Below are 12,935 nucleotides of genomic sequence, written 5' to 3'. Positions count from 1 at the left end.
AAAGAGTACGATAGGTGGATGGGGGTGGGGATGAAGGTGATAGGTCAGAGAGGAGGGTGGAGCAGATAGGTGGGAAGGAAGATTGGTAGGTAGGATAGGTCATGAGGGTGGTGCTGAGCTGGAAGGTTGGAACTGGGGTAAGATGGGGGAAGGGGAAATGAGGAAACTGGTGAAGTCCACATTGATGCCCTGGGGTTGAAGTGTTCCGAGGCGGAAGATGAGGCGTTCTTCCTCCAGGTGTCGGGTGGTGAGGGAGCAGCAGTGGAGGAGGCCCAGGACCTGCATGTCCTTGGCAGAGTGGGAGAGGGAGTTGAAATGTTGGGCCAAGGGGCGGTTGGGTTGATTGGTGCGAGTGTCCCGGAGTTGTTCCCTCAAGCACTTCAAGAATCTGTCTCAGCCTTAAATATACACAAGGACTCTACCCCCATAGCTCTATGTGGCAAGGAGTTCCAAAGAGTTGCAACCCTCTGTGAGAAGAAATTTCTCCTCATCTCTGTGACTGTGTACCCTGGTTCTAGACTCTCCCACAAGAGGAAAGGTCTTCTCAGCATTTACCCTGTCAAGCCCCTTAAGAATCAATGAGGTCACCTCTCAATCTTCTAAACTCCAGTGAGTAGAGTCCCAACCATTTAGCCTTTTCTCATAAGATAACAATTACCCTGCCTCCTCCAGATCGTTCATTTTCCGAGTATCAACTGCAATTTTTATTTCAAGGCATGTTTCTTACCTATGTTCATAATTAATGAGCTGTCAGTTGTTGTGCAGCCTAAAAGTCTTCGGGCTCATCTTGTATAGTATTCTTCTTTGAAATTTGTTGCATTATAATGTTATCGCTTAGAATAAAATAATTGCCCAATACTGAAGGTGCTTAGGAACCATTCACCCACATCCAATGGGAAATACTGGCAATCAGTGGAGACCTCCTCTTAGTCAGCATTAGTAAGGTGTTACCCATTGCCAGAGGTAAAGCTGTGGTTCCTGCAAAACGTTGAAAGGATTTCATTTGGAGCAAACATTGAAGTTTTGAGCATGAGACACTGAATAATGGCTTTTTGGGAAGTGTTGTTGGACTATTGACTTCTGATTTGTTTTTGTCTCTGTAGTAACAGAGTGAATTAAAGCATTTTCAACAGGAGCGATCATTGTTGAGTCAGTTCTGCAGTAGCTAACTGCCTAGGGACAAGAAATTTCAGCTGAACTCAGATAAGAGAAGCACAAATTACTGAAGTAAACACACACTCTCTCTCTCTCTCCCATGAATCTGAGAGGGAGCTCAGATTCAAGGGAAGTTAAACTGCTAAAAGGAAGTAGAAAAGTAGAAACCGAAAATGGAAAACAGATGAAGCAAAGGCAAGCATCAAATGGGAGCAAAATAGAGAATAAAACATTGAAAAAAAAGCACCATCAAAGGCACTCTGTCAAAATGCACGTAGCATTCATAAAAAGGTAATCAACTGAGGGTCATGTGGCACAGTGGCAGTGTCCTTACCTCTGGACCGGAGTGTTAAAGTTCCACCTCAGAATGTGATGTCCATAGAGGTATAAACATATGAACAAGAACAGGTCCATTGGCCCTTTGAACCTACACTGCTACTCAATGAGAACAAAGTGCTTTTAACCTCTGTACAGTCCTGTATGTCCTCAATAACCTTTTAACCCTTTGGAGCTCGAGAATCTATCTCCCTCTGCCTTAAAAAAAATGTAAAGATTCTGCACTTCTGTCTTTTGACGAAGGAAATTCCAAAAACTCACAACCTTCAGATAAAAAATGTTTTCTCATCTTAATTTTAAATGGATGACCCCTTATTTTTCAACTATAACCACTTGTTCTAGTTTCTCCTGCACATGAAGAGACCTACTTAACACATCCACCTGGTCAACTCCTCCCTTAAATGCTTTGACTCTTATAAACTCCAGAGGATACCAGCCTAGCCTATCCAGCCTTTCCTCCTTAGGCAGTCCACTCATTCCAGATATTGAGCCCAGTGTGTTAGGGTGACCTGGTTCTGCCATGCCAGCAGCACAGCAGGAGGTGGCAGTGGTGAGATGTGGGTGACACCTTTGTGTGAGGTTGTGGTACCAAGTGTAGTGCTTATGGGTCATGTTGGTCTTCAAAATGGCCAGCCACTGCCGCTGGACTGCCCATATTAAACGTAGAGCGTCGTGGGCAGTGTATCATTCAGATAGTCAAGTTTTTATTTTGATGCAGCAGCAGCAGCCAATTTCAGCTGGTTAGGATACAGCTATCTAGGAAAGGCATGGTTAATGGAAGGCAGGTGACCATGTCCTCTGGGCAAGGACTAATACCTGCAGGTGCAAACCCAAAGACAACTGAGGCTTTCCTGGGTAGTGTACTGAAATAGGTGGGAGTTTATAGCAAGACCTGCAGCCACCTAGGTTAGCAGCAAAGCCCAAAACGATTGCAACCTCTAGGTTCTTTCACTGTTGATTCCTTTCTGGGCCGCACAGACAGTACTTAACAGGCTGCCATTCATAGCTGCACGAAGAGGAAGAACAATACCCTCTTCCATCATGCAAATGAATTCACCGATTACTCCATTGATGATGACAATGAGATGGCTAAGCTCCATGGGGTTTCATGACCATTGTTTCTCTCCCAACAACACAAGGGGTCACGAACTGCACACCCGTAGCCGCTGGATTTGTGAATCGCATGGGCTTTCACTCTTCAAACATGCAAACAGTTTGCAACCACACACAGGAACCACACGTTTGTCTGCTCAGTTTCCAGGGAGCTCTCAGAGTTTCAGTGTGATTTGCACTCCTACAGCTTTCTGAGGTGCCAGTCAAACTGACAGACAGTGAGATCCACCAATCAATAGCCTGTCCAACTGCACACTGCTGCCATTTAAAATATTTTTTAGAATTGTGCGTTTGCACGTGTGTTTATGGTGCTGTGCCCACGTACGTGTGTGTGTGCGCCTGTGGGTGTGTGTACGTGCGCGTGTGTGTATGTGCGCATGTGTGTGTCTGTGTGCGAGTGTTTGTGTGCGTGTGTGTGTATGAGCTTGCGTTTTCTTTATCTTTGGATGGGTGGCGTTCACACTAAAGACATTTCCAATGTCTGCAGATTTGAAAGCAGAAGACATAGACACACTTACTGCTCCTCAGATGCTGCCTGAACTGCTGTGCTCTTCCAGCACCACTAATCCAGAATCTGGTTTCCAGCATCTGCAGACATTGTTTTTACCATAGACACACTGATCCACAGCCCATTGCTACACTGGGCTCTGCTGCTTTATCCCCAGTGGAACCTGCATAAAGGCGATGCTAACATTATGCTGGAGGGTAAGGGAGTCAGTTTTAGTCAGAGCAAGGTGAGACACCCCTAGTGTTAAATGTCCTCGGGAGGAAGACAAGGCTAAGAGAGTTTTTCAGAACCAGGAAGTGGGAGGGAGTCCAGAACTAGAGGGCATAGGTTTAGGGTGAGAGGGGAAAGATATAAAAGGAGACCAAAGGGGCAACTTTTCCACGCAGAGGATGGTACATGTAAGGAATGAGCTGCCAGAGAAAGTGGTGAAGGCTGGTACAATTGCAACATTTAAAAGGCATTTGGATGGGTACATGAATAGGAAGGGTTTGGAGGGATATGGTCTGGGTGCTGGCAGGTGGAACTAGATTGGGTTGGGATATCTGGTCGGCATGGACGGGTTGGACCGAAGGGTCTGTTTCCATGCTGTACATCTCTGTGACTCTATGACTGTATGAGGTGTGGGTAGGTGCTGGGAATGGAGGAGGACTGGACCAGGGTGTTGTGAAAGGAATGGTCCCTGCGGAAGGCTGACAAATGGAGGAGAGTGGAACGTGTGGCTTCCCACTGGAAGTGGCAGAAATGGCACCTAATGACTCTCTGGATTGTGGGTGTGGATGGAATGATAAATAAGGACCAGGGGACTCTATCACTATACTGGGTGGGAAGAGAAGGGGTGAATGCAGAAGTGCAGAGATGGGTTAGACATAGCTGAGGGCACTGTCAACCACCATGGAAAATATCATGGTTTGTAATAAAACCCCTCCTGGTTCATTAATGGGAAAAAGTTCTGCTATGTTACTGGGTCTGGCCTACATATGACCCGGAGACATGTGGTTAACACAAAACTGCCCTCAGGAATTGCTATGCAGGCAACAAGTGATGGGCAAAGAATGCTGCCCTTACCAATGATACTGACATCCCATGAAAGCATAACAAACTTTCTAACATATTTACAGCTAAAAGCAGGCCATTTGGCATGGCATGCAGAGGCAGCACAGTGGCTCAGTGGTCGGCACTACTGCCTCACAGCGCCAGGGGCCCAGTTCAATTCCAGCCTTGGGCGTCTGTGTGGAGTTTGTACATTCTCCTTGTGTCTGCATGGATTTCCTCCGGGTGCTCCGGTTTCCTCCCACAACGGATGTGTAGGTTAGGTGCATTAGTCAGGGATAAATATATAGTAGAGGAATGGATCTGGGTGGGTTACTCTTCAGAGGGTCAGTGTGGACTTATGGGGGCCGATGGGCCTGTTTCCACACTGTAGGGATTCTTTGTCCAAGTTATGTTAATGCTGTGCATATCCTTTCTTATTTATTTCTCTAGCTTGCCCTTAAATGCACCGTAGGTAAGAGGGTCTAATGGGAGTTTTTGTTTTCTACTCTGTTGTTGCAGAGACAAAGCCCACGTGCATATTCAATGGCGTGGAATATTACGACGGGAATATGTTCCGAATGGATGCGTGCCGTTTCTGTAGATGTCAAGGTGGTGTCTCGATTTGTTTCTCAGCACAATGCGGAGAGCTGCACTGTGACAGGTACTACGTCCCTGAGGGAGAGTGCTGCCCAGTCTGTGAAGGTAAATGTTCTTGATTTAATATTCTTTCTGTACCTGAAGGGGGTGCTTAGGGAAGGGGGCATTTTCGTCTTCCACATCTGACCAATCATCTACCAGCTACTGAAACTAGTCCAGTTACCTTTCCGTTAAAATCCCTGGAATGAAAATTGGTTGGGATCGCAATCAAACAGAAAGGTGTCAGTGCCAAATATCAGCACAGGTGGTGAAGACAACTAGTTGCAAAATAATAGAGTTCAGTTGCATTTACATAGCTGCTTCAACCTTCAGAAGAATGGGAGGGTCATGTTGGACTTGAAATGTAAACTCTGTTTCTCTCTGCACGGATGCAACCAGACCTGCTGGGTTTCTGCAGCATTTCCTGTTTATAGAGAAGAGGCACATATAGTGCATAAATCCTGACAGTCTTTGTTACTTCCAATCATTTTTAATCAATCTGTTAGACATGTTGAGTCAGCCCCTCCAGGCTAGGTGAGATGTTCTAGCCTAGAGGCAGGGACACTACACGATGCCACAAGAGATCCAATCTAGTTAATTCTAGGTTTAGAAGATGTCCAGTCATTCTGTGAAGGTATCCTCTACTCAAATAACCTGCTGCTACTACCCAGCAGAGCAAGGTCTCCTGAATAAAATACTTCAGAGGTCAATGGTGAAGCTATACACCAACATCTGATCTGGGAAAGATTAGGAGCGGAAAACACCATATATTAACTCAGATCTGGCACAGTTGTGTGCTCCGAATGCCTTGTAACTAATGATATTAACCCATCTTTCAACCATTAGCAGATTTGTACTCAGGCACAAGAGATCGTTAGACTGGCCCATTAAGCTGCATTGGAGCAATCCTATTACATGGCAGTTACAACAGTTTGCTCTCTGCTCTAATGCACTTCATTTATTTAAAGGGAAGCTGCAGTTTCTAGCCTGCTTCTGTTTAACGTTGTGAGCCATGATATCAGCCCCTAATTCCCAGCTCGTTAGAAATAGAATTGGATTTATCGTCACGTGTACTCAAACACAGGGGTACATGAGTACAGCGAAAAGTGTACAAAGTTGCCGATACTTACATACAAAGATATCTAGGTACAAATCATAAATGTGAATAAGAAAAATGAAAAGGTAAAGGCAGAAGGTCAGCATTACAAGATACCTGAAGTATAAATTAGAAATTTATGAAGAAGTAAAGATAAAAGTTCAGCATGACAGTCTTTCAAAAGCAGGGAGCCCATCCCGAGACTAGGAGTCTACACTGGCCTCCCACACCATCTGATTTTGCCTTTCGAGGGAAGCTTTCTGTTTACATGAAGAAGGTATTTACTGCTTTGGAAGGGTCGAGGTTTTTTGCAGACTCTGGTCAGATTCACCCCACCGCAGATCTTGGGCTGAAGCCTTGTCGCTGGGGAGAGCAGACCTGGTGTGTTATACCGATGTGGGACTCCCCATACCCAGTGATCCTGAAGGCATCCCCTGTATAATGTGAAATTGTTCCTTTGACCAGCGTTTCTTGCTGCTGCTAGATTCAACAGTGTGTCAAGCTGTTCTTTTTCCTTAAGTTTAATATCTTGCATGGTAGAACATTTATGTCTTTAAACAAATTTACACATTGGTTACAGACACTCTTTCCCTCACTGTTTCTTGGTCTTCAAGCCTCTCCAGTTATTTGTTTAGTCAGCTACACATGGAACGGGTCTTCTTGGGTCGCAAATCCAAATTGACTCTTCTAGAATTTACTCAAGTTCTCCTTTTGTGTCTGATGTAGAGCTCTTGCAATGGACTTCTGCCCAACTCAAATTTTTGGATACAGCTCCTTCAGTTAGTTTGGCCATACAGAGCTGGGACAGTTCAACCTTGAGGTCATCTAACTCTTTCCATAACTCCTCCGTTTACTTGCCACGCAGATTTCTTGATTTTTGCCAATTTCTTGGGCACGCTATTGCCTAAGGTTGACTATGTAGCTACACAGGGCATGGTATAGGGGTTAAAATACTCCCTGATTACATTGAATCCCCACAGTCTGGAAGCAGGCCATTTGGCCCATCAAATCCACACACAGTCACCTGAGACTGGAATTGGTCACAGGTCCCTGGCACTGTGAGGACTTTGTGCGAACCACTGAGCCATTATGCCACACTCACGTTGTCTCACCCAAAAAATGTGACAGGTGGCATTTAGAGCTGAAAGCAGAGGGCTACAAACAGTATATCCAACAGTAGCACTGCATGGCATTGTCATGACTGGCAAAACACCTACCTTCAAATCTCTGGCTTGACTGCAGAGATGGATTGACATACAGGATTCAGTATTAGCAGCTGGATTTTGCAAAAACATTGCCTGCATTAAAAGATGCATGACCAAAATGATGCCAAGTGTTTGGAATTTGCCTTTCAAGAGCTTAGGGACATAGTCAGAGTCATAGAGATGTACAGCATGGAAACAAACCCTTCAGTCCAACCTGTCCATTGTATCGAATTTATCCAGGGCAAGAGGAACAAAACTAGAGACCGGCTCTGCACCTCCCCATCTTCAGCATACATACTACTTTTTCCTAGCTACTAATATTTCTGAAGAAGGGTCACTGGATCTATGTCTCGCCACAGATGCTGAGTTTTTCCAGCAGTTTCTGGTTTTGACTAACCCCCTCTGTCTGGTGTTTTCTCGATACTATCGAAATACAACCTTTATCAAGATGGTAACATCCACTGGAACCTGGTGTGCATTTATTCGGGATTGTGTGCTTCCCATCACTGATCCTGTACTAATGGAAAAATCCCATTGCTAGCCTCAGACGGCAGTGAAATGACCCAGACCATGAAGTGCTCACCCGTGCTGGCATGCCAAGCATTCACACTATATTGAGACAGGTGTGACTGAGTTGGGCTGGTCATGTAGCCAGGAGTGTCTCTTCAGGTTGTTCCTCCCTATTCCAGCAGCCTCAGGACAGGGCATGATCTCTGCAGATCAGACAGTTCGCTGGACCTCACAAGTGGTTATCAGAGGTCGGTGTGAGTCTTTCTGCCATCCCTTCTACCACTCCCGCCCCTCTTTGCAGTAGCCAAATCTCGGCCTGCTGTTCCTCACACTGCCTTGACAACATTTCAATGTCTGGAAGTCTTCCTTGCTGCGTTGTGAAATTCTGGAAGCACAGTGAGTTCTTCAGAAAACTAGACGGACTGAGTGTGCCAGCCCGGAGAGTGCTGGATTAGGGAGATACAAATCTTCAATGGAGAGCTCAAGTCTGGCCGCCCTCTCCCAGCAGCCAAAGGACCTGCTATAAGGACACCCCAAAAATGTCACCTTACTTCCCAGCATCAGCCACCCTCTAGAAGTCTACCACAAACCCCAGACACTGAACACTGTCATATTCATTACAAGGGATGAACAACTAAATCAAGCACACAAGTAACTCCATTGTGCAATATTTCTCTGACCAACAAATCAGTTTCTCTTACTTTTCAGCCTATTCCCCAGAAACAGCCATGCATTAATGTGGTGATGTACCTGTCTCTGTGGACAGAGCTGTACTATAAATAAAAGCCCTCATGGCCCAGTCTCTGTGGATACTGTGCTGTTTTATGAAGTGTTACAACTGAAGTTGGAGGGGTGCACCAATTCCTTTCTAGTCCCACGCTTCCAATGGTCATAACAAACTTTAACTCACGTGGGGATTTGGTTAATTATCCAGGTTTACTACGAGAAGCAATTCAGCCTCGTTTCTTTGGTCACAAAGAATAACTAGGTTATGACAAAGATAACTTACACAAACGTGTAAAGATTATTGACAAAGTTAGATTTATATTATACAGAGTTAGATCTAAGTTATCTTCTGACATCCCAAAATTAACATGAGGCAATAATCTATCAGTTAGCATATTACTGCTTGTGGATTTCCTTCACCTTTGCTCACAGCTGCACTGAACATTTAGTAGTACAATTTCTTCCAAATCACCACAGCCCCAAGGACTTCGCCGAAGTTCTAATTTCAACACTTAGCTGTACTTACTGATGCTTAGAACCTCCTGCTGAATTCAAGCTGTCCACTTACTCTTGACTTCACACTGAGCCACATTGTTAATTATACATCCCTTGACTCCCAGACTGCACAAAGCCAGTGGTGCTCAGTTGTACAGCACAGATTAAAAGTTACTTTTTGTAAGGACCTCTTGCTCTCTCCCTCTGTCTCTGTCTTCTAACTCCAAATAACTGTGGCACCCGAACTGCTTTGAATGACCTGTTGAAAAACTTGCTGCACAGGCTGCACCTCTATTGCTGGGAAGAGTTAAATTTAATAATCCAACAGACAAATGCAGTAACCCTTTGGAATTGCTGTCCCCTGAATGCTTCAGTGTTTAATGTGCTAGCACTTACACACAATAAAAAGGAATTCATCATGCAAGGTACTGATATATCAGCGGCCATAGTCAGCGTGTACCACAAACAAGTTGACATGCAACAGGCGATAATGTAACTGGAATATCAAATACTGTATTCAGCTTGCGTGTGTTTGTGGACATGTGTGTCTCACAGATAGGTTTTATGTTTTTCATGAGAGCCCTCCTGTGTGTGTTTGCTTTACCAGTCAGGTTTATCTGTGTGCCCATCCATCAGTGGCTTGTGTTGATCTCTCTTGTGGCACTTTCCCAGTCTGCTGTGCCCATCGCTCCCTTTGGTTTATGTCTGCTTATCTGTGTCCTCTCTGAAGACATTCACCATGCCTCTCACCCATCGTGCATATTGTGTTTTCCACTGACAGACCCGGTGTACCCCATCCACAACCCCGCAGGGTGTTATGCTAATGGGCAGATCCGTGCCCATGGAGACAGGTGGCGTGAGGATGATTGCACCTTCTGCCAGTGTATTAATGGAGAGCCCCACTGTATGGCCACAGCCTGTGGTCAGAGCTGCTTGAACCCAGTGAAGATTCCGGGAGAGTGCTGCCCTGTGTGTGAAGGTAAGGAAGCCTTTAAAATTGAGAATGTAATTATGTTCGTTCAGGGCAAGCATCAAAACAAGCTTACTAAAAAAAACACATTGTAGTCACACATGTTCAGTGGCAGCAATTTAGTGAAGGACACAGATGGATAATATGCTAATTGATAGAATTGTGTAGAATTAATATTCCACTCCTCCAGTGGAATTAATGATAATTACTCCTGGAAATCAAACTGCTTTTCATCAGCTACGTACGTTTTGAGTCAGACTTCATGGCCTTTTATTATGATGATGAGTTCCTACCGCCAACAGGCTCTATCAGTACAAGAGGCTCGGACTGTAGGTTCCAGGCCCCATGTTTCCTTGGCTGTGCAGTACAGCTGAGAGAGAGACTGAAACAGAGAGTGTGCAGGAGACACTGAATTCCTCAATATACTGGCCCATCCCTCAGAACCTAGAGGTGTGACAACAAGGGAAAGCCAGGCTGTCAGCTCTTGGAGATTCTTATTCTGTAACCCAATCTCCACGCTGCCTTTGAGTTGCTGCTTCCGTGCAGTGCCTGCTATTCCAAGGGGATACGGGGTGACCCGCTCTGACACCGAAGGCCTGTGGTGACCCTTTACCGCCAGCCGTGATATGAAAGAAAATGCCCCTCTGCTTCTTCAAACCTCAGTTTCACCCCGTGGCCTGCCCCACAAGGTTCGAACTGTCGGTTTATAAACTCCCCGTGTCCCATTCCTGACTGAAACCCGTCAGGAACAATGTGACCAGTGGGTAATGCCCCCTGGTGGTCAGAGAATCTGGTTGGGATGGGGCCAGAGCCGAACAGAGTAAGGGTAAGGGGGTGATCTCTCTCTCCTGATGGGTCACGGGGAACTCTTCTGAAGATTAAAATAACATACTATCTCTTCTTTCTGATGGTGGGCGCCTGGTGGGGGCAGCAGCAAAAATGCGACTATATCAAAACAGCAATGGATCGCAATTATGTTCTGCTCCTTAAGCTCTCATTCATGGTGCCCTGACATTCCCGTCACAAGGGCTGACACCGTCTGATACCTGGGACTAACAACATCACCAGACTGAGGGCTTCCAGGCTGGGGAGAAGATGTTTCCTCTATTTTAATGATCACCTCCTACCTCAGCATCCCAACAACCTCACCCTGCCCTCACCAACTCTCATTTCATAATAGGGGGCTGTGGGATTGGAAGAGGTGTCATTATCAGCCCTCTAAGGGTTTTGGGAAGGTTGCCTCATCTTGTAAAATACCAAAGCCTGACACAGAGCTGGTTCAATCAGTGAAGGCCGTTCCCTTGTTTTACAGGGGAAGTTGGGAATCTGAGGAATGCAAGTGGTAAATGAAAAGTTATTTTTGGAATGGTTCATATGTTTTCACTGGGATCTTACAACAACATTTGCAGAACATTTTCAAATTCACACCTGGCAGGTGGCTGCTTTGAGGTAGCAGGTCATGAAGGAACCTAATGCACAGAGCTTGACTTGTTCTCCCTGATATCTGCTGGGTGGTATATTTACCCTCTGATGTCTGGAGTAAGGTATGCTCCTCTATATCGTACAGTGATTTCATTACAGTTCATTGCTGGCAGGTGCCTGGAGACAAAGGAAGGTAAATGAAGTATAGGGCTATAACTATCTACTATTCTTCCTGACTGTGCATATGGTAAATGCTGAGAAAGGTTTGCAGGAAGAGTTCCATCAGCCCGTTTGATCTCAGTGGAGTCCTTTTAATCTCCTCCTGCCAGAATACCAACCCAAATGTCTTCCCCACTACAGCATCCAGCTGTCTCTGAAATAGCTACAGCCCTTCGAATTTCAGCCACAATGAGTTCCAGCCCCTGCTCACCTCCAAGAAAATGAATGCTTCCTCGGCTTTTGCCCCAAACAGCCCTGACCCTAAGCTCTCTTACACTGCAGCGTAACCGTCCATCTTCCTTTATCCCATTCTCAACCAAGTCTTGCTTTGGAATCTTAATGCTGTGAGGGTGCACTGGACTGTCAAAGAGTCTTTCGGATCAGGGCCCATTCTCCTTCACAGATGGAGTCTACCTGAGGAAAGACTGGGCTGGTCTCCCTGGTGTAATGGCCAACAACAGATTTATCAGTTGGGAGCTAGGGTGGTGTGTCAGAGAACCAAGGTAGAGCCTCCTAAACAGCTCGCCCCTGTATCCATACTGTCATCCAAATACAACGGAGCAGGTGGGTTTTTTTTCCCCATGGGTCAAATCCATTTAAATCACAGTCAGGAGAAAAGATGGCCGACCGACAGGGCATTTTGTGATGCTTTTTTCCATTGGAAAAGTACTGTCATTCATCTGAACAATGCACAGGCTGCTCAATGTAAGATAAATAGAACATTCTGGAGAAACTAAGAAGGCATGATTATATCTGTGGAAAAAGGAACAGAATTAGCATTTTGAATCCCACTTGTCTCTTCTTTAATACTGAAAGTAAAGGTCCAGTTATCTTTAAAGGATTAAACAGGTGGTCCCAAGCAGAAAGTGAGATACTGTTCTTCCAGCTTGTGCTGAGCCATGGTGGAACACTGCAGGACATCACTTCTGCTAATCAAAGCAAAACTATGTCAGTTTAAAAGTTTCTCTTTAATAATCAGATATCCGTGCGAAACTCAGGATCAGAGAGAGGGAATTGTCAGTAACTCAGGGTTAAATTAGGAAGATGAAAGGATGGTGTGTTGCTTAATTCACTTGGGAATTAGGCATATGTAGATTTACCAGAATGATACCAGGAATTAGGAAGCGTATGTATAAGGAAAGGTTAGAGAAATTGGCCTTATTCTCTTTGGAATAGAGAATATTAAGGGGTGACTTTATTAAGGTGTTTAAAATTCAGAACAATTTTGACAGAGTAAAGAAGAATACTCTGTTTCTACTAGTTGTTATGTCATTAACTAGGGGTCACAATTTCAAAATTATTGACAAGAGAAGTAGGAGTGAGATGAGGAGAAACTTCTTAACTCAGAGTTGTTAGGATGCACTGTCTGGGTAGAGGAGTGGAGACATATGAGGTTTCAGAAGACAGCTGGCCATATATTTGAAAGTGATGAAGTTAGAGAGCTAAGGAGATAGGGATGAAGTTAGAGGAGCTACGGAGATAGGGCTGGAGAATGGGACTAGCTGGGTAGCT

General features: G+C 45.1%; 1 protein-coding gene across 2 annotated transcripts in view; it reads left to right on the top strand.

Moving 5' to 3' along the window:
- Positions 1–12,935, top strand: part of crim1 (cysteine rich transmembrane BMP regulator 1 (chordin-like)) — a 199,891-nt gene that overhangs the window by 117,901 nt on the left and 69,055 nt on the right. For both annotated transcript variants that reach the window (XM_043695492.2, XM_087991206.1), the window contains exons 6-7: positions 4,664–4,846; positions 9,594–9,791. In XM_043695492.2, coding sequence (XP_043551427.1) covers positions 4,664–4,846; positions 9,594–9,791 — 381 coding nt within the window. The remainder of the gene's footprint in view (positions 1–4,663; positions 4,847–9,593; positions 9,792–12,935) is intronic.

Source organism: Chiloscyllium plagiosum, unplaced genomic scaffold (assembly GCF_037043375.1).
Source record: "Chiloscyllium plagiosum isolate Xiang-an unplaced genomic scaffold, Cpla_swu_hap1 HiC_scaffold_10, whole genome shotgun sequence".
In the NCBI taxonomy this organism is placed as follows: Eukaryota; Metazoa; Chordata; class Chondrichthyes; order Orectolobiformes; family Hemiscylliidae; genus Chiloscyllium; species Chiloscyllium plagiosum.
The sequence above is the reverse complement of the archived record's forward strand: the minus strand, read 5'-3'. Positions and strand labels throughout refer to the sequence as shown.